At 48.1% G+C, this 20,599-nt stretch overlaps 1 protein-coding gene across 4 annotated transcripts in view; it reads right to left on the bottom strand.

The window, feature by feature from the left end:
• Positions 1-20,599, bottom strand: part of NOLC1 (nucleolar and coiled-body phosphoprotein 1) — a 518,787-nt gene that overhangs the window by 82,232 nt on the left and 415,956 nt on the right. For all 4 annotated transcript variants that reach the window (XM_069240533.1, XM_069240536.1, XM_069240534.1 and 1 more), the window contains one exon: positions 3,774-3,904. In XM_069240533.1, coding sequence (XP_069096634.1) covers positions 3,774-3,904 — 131 coding nt within the window. The remainder of the gene's footprint in view (positions 1-3,773; positions 3,905-20,599) is intronic.

Raw genomic sequence — 20,599 nt, forward strand, 5'->3', positions numbered from 1 at the left:
CAGCTGTGTCCATTTCACATTCCGACGCGAGACCCGCCACCTCCGCACTCATCCCATCCCTCGTCGACAGTGGAACAAAATCCCCGAAGAACAGCTCTTCTCCGCGCTCACCATCAACCAACCCACCCTCACCACCGACGACCCCAACGACGCAGCCCTCAGCCTCACGAACTGGATCACCAACTGCACAGACAACCTTGCACCCCTCAGACGCACGCATTCGCAGGCCAACACCAAAAAAACCTCTCTGGTTCTCTGACACCCTTAAGGAATCGAAGAAAACCTGTCGCGCCCTCGAGAGAACCTGGCGCAAGGACCACACCGCTGACAACATGACCGCCCTCAAGAACTCGACCCGCGAACACCACCACCTGATCCGCGCAGCCAAAAGGAATTTCTTCACCGACAGACTGGACAAAAACAGCCACAACAGCAGAGAACTTTTCAGCATCGTTAAAGAGTTCTCCACCCCCAACGCCAACGCCGTCACGCCCTCACAAGACCTGTGCAACTCCCTCGCCACCTTCTTCCATCGCAAGATCACCGACCTCCACGACAGCTTCGGACACCAGACCCAACCAAGCATCACCGAAACCCACTCCCCCGGCCATCACCATCAACGCCTGGACCCACATCAACACTGAAGAAACCAAAACCACCATGAACTCTATCCACTCCGGCGCCCCATCGGACCCCTGCCCTCACTTCATCTTCAATAAAGCCGACGACATCATCGCCCCGCACCTCCAGGCCATCATCAACTCTTCATTTTCTTCTGCTACCTTCCCCGAAAGCTGGAAACACGCCGAAGTCAACGCCCTACTAAAGAAACCTACGGCTGACCCAAGCGACCTGAAAAACTTCCGCCCCATCTCGCTCCTCCCCTTCCCTGCCAAGGTAATAGAGAAGACCGTCAACAAACAGCTTACCAACTTCCTGGAAGACAATAACCTTCTTGACCCTTCACAAACCAGATTCCGAACCAACCACAGCACTGAAACCGCCCTCATCTCAGTCACAGACGACATCAGAACCCTGATGGACAACAGTGAAACAGTCGCCCTCATCCCCCTCGACCTCTCGGCTGCCTTCGACACGTCTGTCACCACACCCTAATAACCCGCCTCCGCTCCACCGGGATCCAAGGCCAGGCCCTGGACTGGATCGCCTCCTTAATCTCAAACCGCTCTCAAAGACTTTACCTCCCACCTTTTCGCTCAGACCCCACCGAGATCATCTGCGGCGTACCACAAGGCTCCTCGCTCAGCCCGACACTCTTCAATGTCTACATGAGCCCCCTCGCCGACATAGTACGCAAGCACATCATCATCATCACCTCCTACGCCGATGACACCCAACTTATACTCTCCCTCACCAAGGACCCCGCCAGCGCTAAGACCAACCTACAAGACGGCATGAATGACGTCGCAGATTGGATGAGGCTCAGCCGCCTAAAGCTGAACTCTGACAAAATGTAAGTCCTCATCCTCGGCAACACCCCGACCGCATGGGACGATTCCTGGCGGCCCACGGCCCTTGGCACCGCACCGGCCCCCTCGGACCACGCCCGCAACCTCGGCTTCATCTTGGACCCTCTTCTCACCATGACCAAACAAGTCAACGCCGTGTCCTCCGCCTGCTTCCTCACCCTCCGCAAGATCTTCCGCTGGATCCACCCAGGACCACTCCGCATTCCGGAGACTCCTCAAGACCTGGCTTTTCGAGCAGCAGTAGCCCCCCCCTCCCCCCTAGCACCTTGAGACCCGCACGGGTGAGTAGCGCGCTTTATAAATGTTAATGATTTGATTTGATCTCAACCTCATTCTCTACGTCGAGGGCTGGACCGACTTCGACGGCATGTAAGCGCTTCTGTGCTTGCTCAACGTCGATCGGTGAGTTGCCGTCGACAGAGATCTGTCCCGATGAGAGAGATGAACCTTTGACGTCATATCTTTTGACGTCGGTTGAATCGCCGTCGACAGTGTCGTAGATGTCAAAGCCTGGTGACGCGACGACAGAAGGGATGACGTCGACAGGGAACAGGCAGGTATTTTCTTACCGGCTGACGTCGATCTAGCTCGTCGTGCATCAGAATGATCTTTAGAAGTTCTGGGAAGAGAAGATGATGACTTTTTTCTCTCATGAATCACATGAAGACAAATCTTTTATCTGTCTTTTAAAGTCCTATTAGACAGATTTTTACAATGTCTGCAGGTGTCAGGGCAGTAACTCTGAGGCAAACACACTATGCACAGTGTGGATCCGACTGGGCCTTCTTCCCACAGGAAAGGCATTTCACAAAAAGTGAAGGCATTTTATGAAAGAAAATGATCACTTCACTCAGGAAATAAGTGAAGAGGTCGAGGGAAGTCTGAAAAACTAAGTTTTTAGATTATTTTTCTGTTGAAAACACCAGAAAAATGAGAGGTCAATGCTCCAGGATCCTCAAAAAAAAAGCCGGAAAAGAACTGACCTAACTGTGAAGCAACTGTCACCTCACTCTCACCCCTGAGGCACAGTGGGATACTGGAGGTGCTCAGGGTCTTTAAGGCACGGAGTCTATTTGTTTGGTTCTACTGTATTGACTTGCATGCAGCCTATTGGCTAATAATGCTCCTTTGTTTTCAATGTTGTTTTTCTCTTGTGAAATGGGTTGCTTATACTTTCTATGCCTTCCACTTGGGCTTCAGAAAGTTTTAACTCTAATTGAAGGTTTTAATGTATGTTAAAAAAAAACTCCATAGAAATAAAGCATTTTTAGCCTGTTTATCAACATAGATTGCATTGCTGTTTTGCACATGTATACATTATACTTGTATTGAAACTATCTACTAAAATGTCATTTTTCATATATATTTCATACATATACGTGTGTGTTTACATATGCCCTGGGGTCCCCAAACCTGGGCAGGAATATTCAATGTTTATGACTTTGATGAGGATCTCCTGGAAGAGAACAACTTCTAACACTCCGAGCCCAACACTAGATTGCGGACTTATGCAAAGCATGTGTATCTCAGAACGGGGTGGCGAGTATGGAGTGGAGGTTGGTTAGAGCAAGAATGGCAGTTTCGAAGTCTGGAGAAGTTAGACATAACAATTAAGGGGGAAGGATGATCAGATGTTGGTAGCTTAAACAAGGTATGCATAGAGGACTACAGCTTAAAGTTGTTAGCACTCATCAGTTGAGTTAGTTATTGCTGCCGTTTTAAATTGCTGATATTACTACTTAAATGAGGACATAAATACTGTTGCAGTGTGTTTCTTCTTTGGGTTCAAAATGAGACAAAGTTTACTTGAGTTGGTGAGTATCCATTATTGTGGAATTTTAGAGAGGGCAGCTAGGCTTTGACGGAAGAAACTAGCATGTTTGTGTGATGATGTCGTCTGAGCAGTCGGTGCAATACCAGCCGAGTTAACAGAGTTCAGATGCGCACAGAGGAGAAAAAAGTATGAATATTACTATGAGCCTAGGCAAATTCCACATTCTAGTCTGTGCGGACTAGGTAGACTGGTATGGCAGGAACAGCACTACCAGTTTCTACAAGAGACTAGAAACACACACCAGATAGAGCCAAGTATTCTTACCGTAGAAACAACCAGATTGTTTATAAAAAAAAAAAAATAATGGCTGGCGGATCTTCATTTGCTTGATTTGAGCATACAGCTACCTCCGGAGATTTTGTTTTTTTAAGTAAAGGCATGATGATTACACAACACAACCATGTGCTAAATAATTTTATTTGACAGTAAACATTCTTTAAGCTCCTTACCTTTGCCTTGACTTTAAGAAAAGTGTTTGGAGTCTGGGGTAGTGCCTTGCTGTCTAATCTCCTCTCTTTTCCATTTTGAATGCCTGACGAAACCTCAGTTTTCCGCTTGAGAGAATTTCCTGTTGAAAGCACTGGGATGAACAGATATTAGAAACCTTGTCAATACCACATCACTTATTACAGGATTTGTTTTGCACCTATTTCAATTAAACCACATGCAAAAGCAGACAACGGATTGTATTAAGGTGCTTTATAGTGTGAGGCTCAAACTTTCAATCAATGTTTTATTATTATCCAGATATTTTCCAAGTGTTTTTGTTCTGAATGTTACATACATTCTAAAGTGTTTGCCCACGTGTATCCAGTAATATGTATGACTTAATTGCTGGTCATGGAGGCTCAACGAAAAGCCTACGGCAAAGATAGCGGCTATTTACCCATAACACTAATTGCAGCTTGCAATATTGTATTATCACATGCTGTGCACTATACAATGTTGTGTAAAGAAAAGTAAGCCTGTTTCTCTTCCAAGTCTTTGGGCTGGTCCTCATCATGTGCACACTGACCCAAACATACTCCCAGATACTCATGACAGCCAAAGAAACCTACTTCATCCCTCTTTAAGGATGGTTTCCTCTGCTAGAACTTGTGTGTGCACCTATGTGACTTGTAATAACCATGACTGTACCATAATTACTAGTGGTTTCTAGAGAGATGGGAGGTGGAAGGGTATCATGAAAATCTACCACACTTCAAGAGACAAACCCTATTGTTACAGGTAAACATGTTTTAGTTTTTCTATTGTGTTGTTCAGCAGATGCTGCACACAGATGGAAAACGGATACCCATTCTAAAACTGCATAGGGAGGGTAAAAGGGTGCAGCGGCAGCAAACACACTGTTTAATCAAAGCATTTGCAGTCTGACCACGTATCTTAACTCTGCCCAAAGAGTGCCCCACAGTAACTTGGTATTTTTGTGTTTATGATTATTTATGAATATTTAACGTGTCACTTTTGGCAGATATCCATTTGACCAAACTATACCAATACCTGAAAAACATATCTGCTTACGTATGTGCCCTATCATATAAAAGTATACTTATGTGATAAGGCACATCATGCTTATGTGCAATGGGAGATGTGCACCACATTAAAAAGTTGTTTCTAAATATGAAAAGGAGCCAGTTTGTGCACAATATAAAAAACACTTCCACCATGTAGGAAGTTGGCTCTGTATGTACTATTTCAAAGTAAGAAATAGCATGCACAGAGTCCAAGGGTTCCCCTTAGAGGTAAGATAGTGGCAAAAAGAGATAATTCTAATGCTCTATTTTGTGGTAGAGTGGTCGAGCAGTAGGCTTATCAGAGCATAGTGTTAAGCATTTGTTGTACACACACAGGCAATAAATGAGGAACACACACTCAGACAATTCCAGGCCAATAGGTTTTTATATAGAAAAATATATTTTCTTAGTTTATTTTAAGAACCACAGGTTCAAGATTAACAAACAATACTTTAAATGAAAGGTATTTCACTTAGGAACTTTGAATTAGCAAAATAGCATATACAGTTTTCACATAAATGGCAATAAGCTATTTTAAAACTGGACAGTGCAATTTACAACAGTTCCTGGGGGAGGTAAGTGTTTGTTAGTTTTGCAGGTAAGTAAACCACCTACAGGGTTCAACGTTGGGTCCAAGGTAGCCCACCGTTGGGGGGTTAAGAGCAACCCCAAAGTTACCACACCAGCAGCTCAGGGCCGGTCAGGTGCAGAGGTCAAAGTGGTGCCCAAAACGCATAGGCTTCAATGGAGAAGGGGTTGCCCCGGTTCCAGTCTGCCAGCAGGTAAGTACCCGCGTCTTCGGAGGGCAGACCAGGGGGGTTTTGTAGGGCACTGGGGGGGGGGGGGGGGGGGAACACAAGTCAGCACAAAAAGTACACCCTCAGGGGCACGGGGGCGGCCGGGTGCAGAGTGCAAACAGGTGTCGGATTTGCAATGTAGTTCAATAGGAGACGTAGGGGTCTCTTCAGCGATGCAGGCAGGCAAGGGGGGGCTCCTCGGAGTAGCCACCACCTGGGCAAGGGAAAGGGCCACCTGGTGGTCGCTCCTGCCCTGGAGGTCGGATCCTTCAGGCCCTGGGGGCTGCGGTGCAATGTCCTTACCAGGCGTCGGGTTCTTAGAAGCAGGCAGTCGCGGTCAGGGGGAGACTCTGGATTCCCTCTGCAGGCGTCGCTGTGGGGGATCGGGAGGTCAACTCTGGCTACTCACGGGCTCGCAGTCGCCGGGGAGTCCTCCCTGTAGTGTTGGTTCTCCACAAGTCGAGCTGGGGGCGTCAGGTGCAGAGTGCAAAGTCTCATGCTTCCGGCGGGAAACGTGTGTTCTTTCAAAGTTGCTTCTCTGTTGCAAAGATGTTTCTTCTTTGGAGCAGAGCCGCTGTCCTCGGGAGTTCTTGGTCCTTTTAGATGTAGGGTAGTCCTCTGAGGCTTCAGAGGTCGCTGGACCCTGTGGAACGTGTCGCTGTAGCAGTTCTATTGAAGTGGGGAGGCAGGCCGGTAGAGCTGGGGCCAAAGCAGTTGGTGTCTCAGTCTTCTCTGCAGGTTTTTCAGCTCAGCAGTCCTTGGTCTTAGGTTGCAGGAATCTAGTTAACTAGGTTCTGGGAGCCCCTAAATACTCGATTTAGGGGTGTGTTTAGGTCTGGGGGGTTAGTAGCCAATGGCTACTAGCCCTGAGGGTGGCTACACCATCTTTGTGCCTCCTCCCTGAGGGGAGGGGGGCACATCCCTAATCCTATTGGGGGAATCCTCCATCTGCAAGATGGAGGATTTCTAAAAGTCAGTCTCACCTCAGCTCAGGACACCTTAGGGGCTGTCCTGTCTGGCCAGTGACGACTCCTTGTTTTTCTCATTATCTCCTCCGGCCTTTCCGCCAAAAGTGGGGCCGTGGCCAGAGGGGGCGGGCAACTCCACTAGCTGGAGTGCCCTGGGGTGCTGTAACAAAGGGGGTGAGCCTTTGAGGCGTTACAGTTCCTGCAGGGGGAGGTGAGAAGCACCTCCACCCAGTACAGGCTTTGTTACTAGCCACAGAGTGACAAAGGCACTCTCCCCATGTGGCCAGCAACATGCTGCTGTGTGGCAGGCTGGTAAAACTTGTCAGCCCCCACTGGTATCCGGGTATGGTTTCAGGGGGCATCTCTAAGATGCCCTCTAGGGTGTATTTCACAATAAAATGTACCCTTGCATCAGTGTACATTTATTGTGCTGAGAAGTTTGATACCAAACTTCCCAGTTTTCAGTGTAGCCATTATGGTGCTGTGGAGTTCGTGCACGACAGACTCCCAGACCATATACTCTTATGGCTACCCTGCACTTAAACAATGTCTAAGGTTTTGCTTAGACACTGTAGGGGCATAGTGCTCATGCACTTATGCCCTCACCTATGGTATAGTGCACCCTGCCTTAGGGCTGTAAGGCCTGCTAGAGGGGTGACTTATCTATGCCTATAGGCAGTGTAAGGTTGGCATGGCATCCTGAGGGGAGTGCCATGTCGACTTAGTCATTTTCTCCCCACCAGCACACACAAGCTGGCAAGCAGTGTGTCTGTGCTGAGAGAGGGGTCTCTAGGGTGGCATAAGACATGCTGCAGCCCTTAGAGACCTTCCCTGGCATCAGGGCCCTTGGTACCAGTTACAAGGGACTTACCTGGATGCCAGGGTGTGCCAATTGTGGAAACAAAGGTACAGTTTAGGGAAAGAACACTGGTGCTGGGGCCTGGTTAGCAGGCCTCAGCACACTTTCAAATCATAACTTGGCATCAGCAAAGGCAAAAGGTCCGGGGGTAACCATGTCAAGGAGGCATTTCCTTACACCTTGCATGAGCAGAGGTGCCCCCACACACTCCTGCTCCATTTTCATGGACTTCGTGTGATTTACTCCTCTTTCCTTGTCGCTGGGGTGGGTTGTGGTACTTACCTTTGGCCTTTCCTAGTACTCCCAGCGCCCCTCTACACACTCCACTTAACTAGGTGAGGGACAGACTTTTGCATTAAACTTTTTTAGTATATGGTTCATAACGTATGCATGCCTTTCACGAATGAAAGCAAGCAGATTTTAAAAGGCAAGCCCATGAACCAATGAAAGTGACTGACGTGACATGGGCGTGGTTAGAAGCCCAAAGAGATTACTGCAGGGGATGGAGAGCTTTGCGCCCCCCCCCCCCCCTAAAGAGTCTTCCTCAGGTCCACAAAACTTCTGGGGGTGGGTGTAAATGCTCTTTCCAAAACAATCATAACAAAAAATCCCTGGAGCTGTATTTGTAGAAATAAAGGCCATAGGGGAGGAGACAACTCCTGTTCTAAGAAAAACAAACCTCACACCACTACTACCCCCTACTCCTACAACTAGTACCCCTAGCAATAGCAGTAGTGGTAGGAAGACTAATACTACTAATAGTCAACCCAAGGGTGTAGCAGGGCAAACTCTGGGAAGTGTAGTGGGGGCTGGTTTAGTTAGGGAAACCACTGAGGCCGTTTTAGTCTCTGAAGTTGGCACTGACCTTGCCACCCTTGTTGCTTGTCCCCTTAATATGGATAAGTACAATCAACAACCCTTAATCAATGATGTTCTGGTGGAGGTCTACAGGGACACAGGTGAGGCAACCTATGGGAATTGATGATCTCAATTTGGGGGGGGGGGGGGGGGGGGGGGGGGAGTTACTCGTCCTAAAAAAGTTGTAGTGTCTGCAAACGTACCTACTAGGGAACATCTTGGAGAGGACAACCTCCTGTATTCAGAACCCAAGCCTGGTGCCATCAGAAGACTGGTAGTAGCTCTACAATACAGACAGTTCTTGTTGACCTTAGTTCATGACATTCCACTAGCTGGTCGCCTGGGGCAAAGCAAAACGTTGGACAGACTGGTCCCTCACTTTCACTGGCCCCATATGTCAGAAGACACAAAGGAGTTTTGTCGCTACTATGTCACCTGTCAAGCCAGTAGCAAGACAGTTGGCACTCCAAAGGTCACCCTTAATTCTACTTCCAGTGGTTGGGGGTACCCTTTGAAAGGTAGACATTGTTGCAGAGGACCACTACAGCTCCTGCAGTGACCAAAGCCCTCCTGGGTATCTTTTCCAGGGTGGGTTTCCCAAAAGAGGTTGTATCAGAGAGGTAGTAACTTCATGTCTGCATTCTTAAAAACTAGGTGGAAAGAGTGTGATATAACCTATAAATTCACCACACCTTAACATCCCTGGGTTGGTTGAGCGTTTAAACAAAACACTCAAAGGCATGATTATGGGACTCTCTGAACAACTCAGGAGGAGATGGTATGTCCTATTACCATGCCTCATTTTTGCCTACAGGGAGGTACCCCAGAAAGGAGTGGGCTACTCTTTGGTCACCCTGTTAAGGGGTCAACTTGCTCTTGTGAAGGAGGGTTGGGAATAAGGAGGGTACCGGAAGACGCCAAAAAGGAGCAGGGAGCCCCTGCTGCAACATGGAGTGGAGAGAAAGAAAGGTTACGCAATTGGATACCTCAAACAGAGTGGAAGAAACTGCTCGAAGTTGCTGTTGCTGGGGAGGGACCACATCCCCCAGCATTCCTTGCACCCACTGGCACTTATTAGGGGGGCCTGACGTGCAGCGCGGGACACGCTGCTCGAAGGAGACTCTTGCTGGGGAGGGACCACATCCCCCAGCATTCCTTGCACCCCCTTGGTGCTTATTAGGTGGGCCTCATAAGCGCAGCGTGGGACGCGCTGCCCGAAGGAGACTCTTGCTGTTGCTGGATAGGGACCACATCCCCCAGCATTCCTTGCACCCCCTGGCGCTCATTAGGGGGGGCCTGACACGTGCCTCGTGGGACGCGCTACTCGAAGGAGGCTCTTGCGGTTGCTGGGGAGGGACCACATCCCCCAGCATTCCTTGCACTCACTGGTGCTTATTAGGGGGGCCTGACGCGCAGTGCGGGACGCGCCCGGGCGTGTGCCCAGGTGAAGACCAGCCCAAGACGGGCCCGTCATAGCCTGATTGAGCCTGGGCTGGGCATACTCGTTAGCCCTGGGAAGCAAGTTTACCCGGTAAGGCAGCTGTCTGGCTTACTATTTGCTTTTAACATTAGCTTGATCAGGCATGGGGAAACGGAAGGCAGTGGACCTACTTGCGCCTTCTATTGGCACCAAGAAACCTAAAAAAACAGTCAAACAGTAAAATGAGCGGCCAGCCTAATAAAGGTAGTAATCCTCTAGAACATGGGTACTCACAAACATTTTCCCAGGGGCCGCACTCTTTGGTCTGTGTTGTGACTGAGGGCCGCATTGATGCTCGCAGGGCGGCAGTCGGAGGACTGGTGATGGGGAGGGGTAGTGGTAAAGTGGTTGTAGGGTAAGTGATGCGTATATATCTAGTGTCTGAATTGCACAATGTGAAACCAGAAACTTGGGTATAAATCCCGGCTTCTCCACTTAACCAAATTGTGTGATCCTAGGCAAATGTTTGACTTCACTTTTCCTCCTTTTTCTTCATCATCACATATAAGAACCTTGAAATACGTCTTCAGGATGTATGCTGCATAATACCTTCTGTGTCTGATTTAATCAAATACAATGTTGTTCGTGTACAATAGAAACCCAGCCCTCCCAAAGAGTTCACATAACAGCTGGCTTGCCTCTTAGTTCACATTGTTGTCAGGGTGTGGGGGAAAAGGGGATGAAAGTTTTTTTTAATTTATGTTTGAAAATTATCACTCTAAAAATACTTCTCAGTGCAGTGATATAATTGTGTGTACTAAGGTGAAACGGTTCTGCAGGTTAATGAAATGCACCTTTTGAATTTCAAACAGATCATACTTTTATATTTCTGCTGCACGTTGTCTCTAATAACTAAGGTGTATCTAAAGTTGAGTTCTAGGACACCCTAGTTACTCCCTTTTAAATTAGCCTCCAACTAAATACTTGCCCGTTTAGTTAACAGTGTTTAGTGCTGGTGTCACATCGAATAAAAAGCAGCACAGTGCTGCTGTTGACCTGGGGGCCGCATGTAAATGTCAGGAGGGCTGCATGCGGCCCCCGGGCCGTACTTTGAGTATCACTGCTATAGAAGAAAGAGATACTCTATTTGAAGAGGTGGAAGCCATTTTGAAGCGCAATTCTATTCCATCTTCCATACCCCAAGGTACTATGTCCTCAAAAAAGATTCCAGATATTTTTAGGAAAAGGCCTCTGTAAGGAAATGCCTCCTTGGCATGGTTACCCCCTGACATTTTGCCTTTGCTGATGCCAAGTTATGATTTGAAAGTGTGCTGAGGTCTGCTAACCAGGCCCCAGCACCAGTGTTCTTTCCCTAACCTGTACCTTTGTTTCCACAATTGGCACACCCTGGCATCCAGTTAAGTCCCTTGTAACTGGTACCCCTGGTACCAAGGGCCCTGATGCCAGGGAAGGTCTCTATGGGCTGCAGTATGTCTTATGCCACCCTGGGGACCCCTTACTCAGCACAGACACACTGCTTGCCAGCTTGTGTGTGCTGGTGGGGATAAAATGACTAAGTCGACATGGCACTCCCGTCAGGGTGCCATGCCAACCTCACACTGCCTATAGGTATGGATAAGTCACCCCTCTAGCAGGCCTTACAGCCCTAAGGCATGGTGCACTATACCATAGGTGAGGGCGGAAGTGCATGAGCACTATGCCCCTACAGTGTCTAAGCAAAACCTTAGACATTATAAGTGCAGGGTAGCCATAAGAGTATATGGTCTGGGAGTTTGTCATGCACAAACTCCACAGCACCATAATGGCTACACTGAAAACTGTGAAGTTTGGTATCAAACTTCTCAGCACAATAAATGCACACTGATGCCAGTGTAAATTTTATTGTAAAATACACCCCAGAGGGCATCTTAGAGATGCCCCCTGAAACCTTAACCGACTACCAGTGTAGGCTGACTAGTTTTAGCAGGTGCTCAGAGCTCCTCCAAAGGGTTTTTGGGTCTTGCCATCTTAGATTCAAGGTTGGCAGGGAACTCTGGGAGCATCTGAGTGGCCTGTGCTTCAGGTGACCTTAGAGCCCCCACCTGATAGGTGGTCACCCAGCTAGGTGACCAATCCCCCTTTCAGGGTTATTTAGGGTCTCTCTTGTGGGCGGTTCCTCAAATATGCAAGACTCCAGCAGGATCCCTCTGCAAACTCCACTTCGACTTCTGACCTAAGAAATTTCATCTGGACGCTCCAGGACCCGACAAGCTGCAACAAAGAAGCAGGAAGCCTCCTTTAACACTGTATCCACAGCTCCTTCCAGCAATTGCAACATTTCTCCGGTAGTGCATTCTCTGAAGATAGCCTGTCTTCAGCCTTTATCAGATGGAAGAAGGACCCTTCCTTGGAGTGAAGGAGTAACTCCCCTGCTCCTGCAGACACCAACTGTAATAACGACCAGATGAATGGATCCCCTCTCCTGCTGAGCTGCGTGGATCCTGCATCACAAGCGGTGGACTGAATTGTCCCAACGGTCCTCTCTTCCAGCAGTCCAACTTGGGTGGAAGTAAGTCCATGCATGCCCACGCAGGACACTACCCCGTGCACCGTGTCCTAGGCAGTTGCCAAGGCTTATTGCCATCTCTTTCATGAGATCTTCACGCATCTTGAAGCTCCATCCCCCAGCACTCCATTCTGCAATGCACAGCTCCCTGAGTGGTTCTCCGGTGGCGTGGGAGCCTTTTTTGTAGTGCTGCGTGGGTCTCTTCCTCGTCTCTTGTGTCCCCATCCTGTGGGACTCCTGTGGGTGCTGCCTGTGCTTCTGAGGGCCCTCTCTGACTTCCCATCCTGTGCAGAGTACACCTGGTCCCCGGCAGCTCCACTTTCCGCTCACTGCTAATTTTGTGTGTGTAAGGCTTGTTGGCGGAATCGGACAACGCAAACCCAACTGCAATCCTCCTTCCGGCGTGAGACATCACCTGCCTCCTCCAGGAACTCGACTTTGTCTTCTTGGTGCAGTGCTGACTCTCCTTCATCGTCATCTCACCTCTTGCACCTTCAGTCTGCCCTTCCCGGACTCTGCTGTGCTTCTTGGACTTGGTCCAGTTCTTCCACAGGTCCTCCTGTCCAGGAATGCACTGTTGGTGTCTTGCAGTCTCTTCTGGGTTTTGCATTATTCCTCTTTTCTTCTAAGTGGGCGCTGGAAGGAACTTACAGTGATTTACTCCTGCTTTTCTGGTTGCTGGGGTGGGTTGTGATACTTTGAGCTTTCTAATACTCCCAGCTCCCCTCTACACACTCTGTGACTTTTAGTAATTGCACTGTATTCTAACAGTTTGTATGCATATTTCTGCATACTATTGTATATTTGTGTATTACTTAGTTCCTAAGGGAGTATAGCGTCAATGGTATTTGTCTCGCCAAAATAAAATATATATATTTTTTTTTTTTTAAACACTGAGTGTTTTCCTTCATGTGTGTACGTACTAAGTGTGATTACAATGGTATTGCATGAACTTTGCATGTCTCCTAGATAACCCTTGGCTGCTCATCCACAGCTACCACTAGAAAGCCTGGTGTCTAGACACTGACTACACTAACAAGGGATACCTGGAAAGGCATAAGTACCTTTGGTACCTACATGCCAGCTTCCTATAGAAGTCTAGGGGTTTAGGCATAGCCCTTGCACCAAACTTGTGTAGTGAGACTACGAGTTACGGTAATTAGGAACACCTACACCACTTCTTTAGTAAGGAACACATTCCAGGCCATGGACGCACCGTATGTGGGTCTCACCTTTGGGTCTCACCTTCCAGGAGCTCAGGGAATTGTGCCCTGAAAGGAAAGGAAAGACAGGTAGGAACCCTAACAAGAGTATGCCCCTGGGCCGGCTGCTCCAGGCGGACTAGGACAAAACTGGCAGTCCGGAGGGGGAGGAGGAGGATGCAGACTCTCAACTCCCAATGTTAGAAATACAGGATCTAGACACTGAGAAGGGTCAACAGGGTCTCCTAAAGGAATAGAGAGCTCTTAATAAACTCCCCAGCCCTGCTGGGAGCACTACTGGTAGTGGAAGGGGGTTTCCATACAAGTATGCCCACCCTTTGTGCCCAGAGGGTTAGTTCAGAGGGTGACTAAGAATAGGGACAGATCCTCCTCTGCTCACTCATGTCTCCTCAGTATCTGAGGGAACACACTGCTCAACTTCAGGTGAGGACTCCCTAGACAGGTAGCTCAGGCAACTGAGACTGGAGGAGGCCAACCTGAGGCTGCAGCAGCTAGCCCTAGATTGGGAGGCCTGGGCAGTGGAGAGAGAGAGGCAGGGTTTGGGGTTAGCACCCTATAGTGGCAGCAAGTTTTAGTTTCAGGAAGCCTAGGGTCAGGGCAGACTCCAGAAACTTAAACAAGGTGGTGCCCCCACAAGGTGGGGGATGACAGTTATAAGTGGTTCACTGCTTTGGAGAGGTCCTTTAAGGTACAGAGGGTCCCATCAGAGAAATCATACAACCAATACTGGCAACAGTTTTGAGGTATGATTACGGCATGTTTGATACCAAAACATGCCTAGGTTTGGAGTTACTATTGTGTAGCTGGACATAGGTAGTGACCTATGTCCAGTACACAGCTAAAATGGCTTCCCCGCACTCATGAAGTCCAGGAAAATGGAGCTAGAGTTTGTAGGGACACCTCTGCTCATTCAGGGGTGCCCTCACACACAGGTACTTGCACCCTGCCCTCTGGGCTAGGAGGGCCTGCCATAGGGGTGACTTACAGTGACCTGGAGCAGTGACCTGGGGTGAGAGGGTAAATGCACCTTACACATTTTGCATGGGCTCCCGTGGGTGGCACAATACATGCTGCAGCCCATGGGGAACACCTGGTGCCCCAATGCCCTAGGCACCTAAGTACCATATACTAGGGACTTACATGGGGGAACCAGTATGCCAATTGTGAACTGTGCTAAGTCCTAAGCAACCACATTTAGTGGGAGAGAGCACAGCTGGGGTCCTGGTTAGCAGACTCTGACTTGGGTTTGTGTAGTAGGAGCAGTCCAATCCAGAATAGTCTGGATTTTGCCCTGTAGTGTTTGGATCTGGCCTCCACCTAGTAGGTGGCCCAGATGTACCACTTTTCCCTGCCCTATCTGGCACCTGGAGGCCTTGATAGTGAGGCCTGCTTTTTGCAGGCCCTCCAACACATTGCCAAGGTGGACCAGGTGGCCCTACTAGGTGGAGCTAAAGACCGCTATATCATTTAGATAAGCTGCACTGAAGCTTTCCAGGCCAGAACTCCATTCACCAGCCTTTGGAACATGGCAGCTGTATTCTTTAGTCCAAATGGCATCACAGTAAAGTGGTAGTACCCACAAGGAGTGGAGAATGCAGGTTTGGGTTTGGCATCCTCTGACAACATGATCTGCCAGTAGCCAGCAGTCATGTCAAAGGTGCTCAGATACTTGGCAGAAGCCAGTGTATACTTGAGCTCATCTGCCCTAGGATAAGCATCTGTTTTGGTAACATAATTGAGACCTCTATAGTCTACACAAAACCTAATTTCTCTTTTGCCATTCTGAGAGTGGGGCTTTGGGACAAGCACTACAGGACTATCCCAAGGGGTGGTCTGAAGACTCAATGACTTTGTCTAGCATCTTCTGGACACTCCCTGATATGATCAGGCTGCCTGTAAATATTGCTTTTAACAGGCAAGCTGTTACCTGTGTCAATGGTGTGTTCACAATATGTAGTCTGGCCAGGTGTCAGGGAGAACAGTTCAGAGAACTGTCCTAGGAGGTTTCTGAGGTCCTCTTTGTGTGACTCAGAGGCAGTCTGCAAGTACAACCCCATCTACTGAACCATTTGTAGTATTGAGGGAGAAGAGGTCAGGGAGAGGGTCACTCTTGTTCCTGTCCCTCATCAGTTGCCATGAGCAAAATAATGTCCAACCTGTCATAGTAGGGTTTCAGACGGTTCACATGAAGTATCCTGTAGGAGTGCCTAGGTCAACCAAGTAGGTGACTGTTACATCCTTGTCCAAGTTCGGACCACAATCCTTCAGGGGGGGGGGATTGTAGTTACAACACATGCTAAATTATCCTGTGCCCACCCTCTGGTCGCTTGGCACTGAGCAGTCAGGCTTAACTTACAAGGCAATGTGTAAAGTATTTGTGCAATAAATCATACAGTAACACAGTGAAAACACCACAAAAATACATCCCACAAGTTTAGAAAAACAGATTGAATTTATCTAAATAGAATAAGGTCAAAACAACAAAGATCAAGTAAGCACAAGTTGAAATGTCACTTTTAAAAGGTTTCCTACTGGATCAATCCTTAGTAAATAAAACATTTGTTTCTGTTACACACAGTACCTGGGATGCACAATAAATAACGCATGGAGACAGCAGAGGAGGAGATGCGAGGAAAAATAAGGTGTTGCGGTGGATTTTCCGTCGCGGCACAGGCAATGCGTTGTTTTTTTCCATGCTGCAAGGGGTTTGCGTCGTTTTTCAGAGCGCAGTTTTGGTTCCTCACTACGATGCAGGGATATTTTGACGCCCATCGACTATGTGTTGAAATTCCTTGACGAGCTGGAAAAAGGCACAGGTGCTGTGTTGATCCGGTAGGATATGTATCAAATTTTCTGTCGCAAGGTAGGTGCTGCATCGAATTTCCAGTCATGGCTGTGTCATTCCGGTCAACTGTGCGCAATTTCTCGCCCGTAATGCAGGCTTCGCATCGATTTTGGCAGGGATTGCGTCAATTGCCGATGCAAAAGGAATTTCTTGAAGAGGTGAAGTCTTTGTTGGCCCTGAGACTTCAGAAACGGGAGGCAAGCCCAATCCAAGCCCTTGAAGAGCACTTTTAGGGAAGGCAGAGTCCGTCCAGCAAAGTCAAAGGGCAGCAGTCCTTCTCAGCAAAGCAGTCCGAATGAGTCCTTTGGGCAGCCAGGCAGCTCCTTTGACAATTCAGGTGTAGATCCAGAAGTGTCTGGTTCGGTAGGGTCAGAGACCCAGTTTATATAACCAAATATGCCTAGTATCAGTCCTTTGTGTGAGGGTAGGCCACTGGCCTTTGAAATGTGTCAGGCCCACCACCCTTCCAGCCCAGGAAGACCCTCAGTAGTATGTAGATGAATGCAGATTTGACTGGGTGTCCTGTGTTTGTCTGGATGAACTGCACAAGGCAGCTGTCAATCAGCACCAACCAGACATTGATTGGAAACAGGCTGTAAGGCACAGATGGTTTTTAAGTGCAGAGAGTTTCTAAAAGTGTCATTTCTCAAATAGTAATATAAAATCCAACCTCACCAATAAGCAGTATTGTCTATTACCATTCTGGCCATACTAAAATGACCTGGTTACCCCTTTCAGATCACAATCTACGACTCAAACAGTATATGCGGGCAATCCTAATGCTAGTCCATGAAACGAGCAGGCCTCACAGCAGTGGAAAACAAATTTAGGAGTTTTTCACTACCAGAACATATAAAACACATATGTACATGTCTTACCTTTTACCTACACAGCACCCTGCCCTACGGGTTACCTAGGGCCTACCTTAGGGGTGACATATGTAGAAGAAAGGGGAGTTTAAGGCTTTGCAAGGACTTTTAAATGCCAAGTCGAAGTGGCAGTGAAACAGCACACACAGGCCTTGCAATGGCAGGCCTGAGACATGGTAAGGGGCTACTAATGTGGGTGGCGCAAACAGTGCTGCAGGTCTACTGGTAGCATTTGATTTAAAGGCCATGGGAACATGCAGTGCACTTTACTACGGATTTATAAGTAAATTAAATATGCCAATTGGGGATGAACCAATGCTACCATGTTTAAGGGAGGGAGCGCATATGCACTTTAGCACCTGTTAGCAGTGGTAAAGTGTGCAAAGTCCTAAAACCAGCAAAAACAGTGTCAGAAACGTGGAAGGAGGCAAACAAAAAAGTTGGGGGATGACCACCCTAAGGCTGTCAGGTCTTAAAGTGACCTCAACCTTTCTCTCCACAATAGTGTGTGGTCCACTCCTCTTGGTGTCCTGGGAGCCACAGGCTTCCGGGCACAGACCTTCAGTCCTGGCTGGTAAACAGTCAGTACAACCTTCTGCTCATGCCATTGTTTCTACAACTCTTGGCTGTCCTGATAGTTTTTAGTGGCCCTCATTATGTACTCAGCCATCCTTGATCTGAGGCCAAGTACATAGGCCACAATGTCTTGTTTGGGAGGCTTGAGGGGTTGCTCCCAACCTTCTCTAACAGGAGCAAGGGGTCCCCTAACAGGATGCCCAAACAGAAATTTAAAGGGGCTGTAGTCCACTCCCTTTCCAGGAGCCTCCATATAGGTGAAGAGGCAAGGTAACAGGGCACCGCATCTCTTTCTGTGAGACCCATTATCATGTCCTTGAGAGTTTTATTAAACCTCTAAACTAAGCCATTTGTTTGAGGGTGGTAAGGGGTGGTGAACTTTTAACTAACACCACACTCCTTCCACAAGACTAATGTAAACAGACATGAACTTTGCACCATTGTCTGACAGCACCTCTTTGGGAAAACCCACCCTGGAGAAAATGTGCAGGAGGGCTTTGGCCACTACAGGAGCTGTAGTGGTCATATACGGGATGGCCTCTGGGTATCTGGTGCCTTGATCCACTACCACCAGGATGAATCTATTACCAGAGGCCGTTGGAGGATCCGGGGGGTAACAATATCCGACCCAACCATCTCAAAGGGTATCTCAACCACTGGTAGTGACATTAAAGGGGCCTTTGGGGTTCCACCTGTCTTTCAACTGGCTTGACAAGTGAGACAGGTGACAAAGGTGACAGGGTGACAAAAACTCATTTGGGGCCAGTGAAAGTGAGGGAAAGGTCTATTCCAAGTTTTGCTTTGTCCCAAATGGTCTGCAAGGAGGATATCATGAGCTAAGGTTAACAGGAACTCCCCAAACTTCAGAGGTTTAGGGTCACTTGTTTCTGAGTAAAGATGGCTGTTATACCAGTACACCTTAAGGGTGCCACTGATATCCCCTACCTCTTGTGAAGTAGCTTGCTGCCTTAAGCTCTCCAGAGTGGGCCAGGTTTGCTGTTCCTTACTGAATTCCTCCCTGGTGGGCCCCCCTGCACCCAAAAGCTCAGCTGTGTCAGCTTGCAGCTCCTCTGGTGTAGGTTCCACCCAAGGAGTGAATTCCTCTCCTTCAGGAGTTGAAACCTCACTGGAGGCTGGGGGAGTACCTTTTTACCCTATATGCTCTTTGTTTTAGGAATCTCCTGGGCCATTATTCCAGGCTTCCTTGTTCTTTTTGGTGAGGGCGAAGATATGGTTTGAAATGCCCAGCATTGCTGCATGAGCCTCCAACTCGTTAGCTAGCAGAAATTCTACAGGTAGGTCATTATAACTTTTCTAGGGCCAGTAAACACCCACACCCCCAGCTGAAATCAATAACTGCCATGGGGTGGCACAAAGTGGTATTATGAGCATCAGTCACCTGCTACGTGTGACCAAGTAGGCATTCCTCAGGAGGCACCAGTTTTTCAGTCACCATAGTGAAACTGCCACCTGTGTCCCTGTAGGCCTCAGCCTCAACACCATTGATTAGGGGATGATACCTGTACTTACCCATATTAAGGGGACAGGCAGCCAGGGTGGCAAAGTCCATGCCCCCATCAGAGACCAACACCGCCTCCGTGGTCCCTCTAACTAGCCCAGATTACACTACAGTCCCCAAGGTGAGCCCAGCTACACTTTTGGACTGACATTTGTTATTCTGACCTCTCCTGCTATTGCTAGGGGCGTTAGGAGTAGAAGTGGGGTTTTATTTTGGAGGGGTGGGGTGGGTGGCTTGAGTTTGGTGCCTTTTTAGGGGTGAGCGCAAAGCGCTCCATCCCTCTTCTAATGTCTCTTTAGGGGGATTTTAACCACACCCATGTTAGGTCAGTAACTTTCATTGGCTAATGGGATTGCCTTTTAAAATCCACTTGTTTTCATTTATGAAAGGCATGCATATGTCGTGCCTTTTCCTGTGTTTAGCCCTCCTCGAGAGCACCGGTAAACTACTGGAGACATACGAGGCTCAATGTTTTCTGTATAGTTTCTGGACTACTTTTTCTCTTTATTTCCCAGCGCGATTGCGATCGGTTGTTTTTCCATTTAATGTAGCACGAAAGGTCAGGTTAGTTTACAACGCAAATAGCTCTAACTCAACGTAATGCAAGACCCGTTGCATTGCAAATGCTTGTTTAAAAACAGGAGCTGTCCTCTGCTCTTTGTTATCGTATATGTAGCACCAAGGCTTTTTAAATATTGAAGAGAAAGAGGATTTACTCCCAAACCCAGAGGCGTTTTGTGGGTCTGATCAAGACTCTGTGTTTATCTTTGTCGCAACCTTTGTCCTGAGACTTACCTACTTCCTTCATTTTGTGGTCACCCATTGTGTGAGATTTCCTACGCACCCTGTTACGGACCCATCGGTCTGCCTTCTTTCCCAATTCTTGGGGAGAGGTCAGATCAGAGTTCACCAGGTACTGATAAAGCTGATCAGATATACAGTTATTTAAAATGTGCTCTCTCAGAATTATGTTGTATAGGTCCTGGTTGTCACTTACTTTGGTCCCATGCAACCATCCATCCAGAGTTTTCACAGAACAGTCCACAAAATCTACCCAATCTTGGGAGGACTCCTTTTTGGTGTCCCTGAACTTGATTCTGTATTGTTTAGCGGTTAAACAAAATCCATCTAGCAGTGCTCTTTTCAAAGATGTATAGTTGTCTGCATCTTCCTCTCTGACAGTGAGGAGTTTGTCTCTACCTTATTCAGAGAAAGAGCCACACAACTGCTGCCCACTGTCTTTGGAGGATCTTTTTCAACT

The sequence above is a fragment of the Pleurodeles waltl genome, chromosome 6, assembly GCF_031143425.1.
Source record: "Pleurodeles waltl isolate 20211129_DDA chromosome 6, aPleWal1.hap1.20221129, whole genome shotgun sequence".
Lineage (NCBI taxonomy): Eukaryota > Metazoa > Chordata > Amphibia > Caudata > Salamandridae > Pleurodeles > Pleurodeles waltl.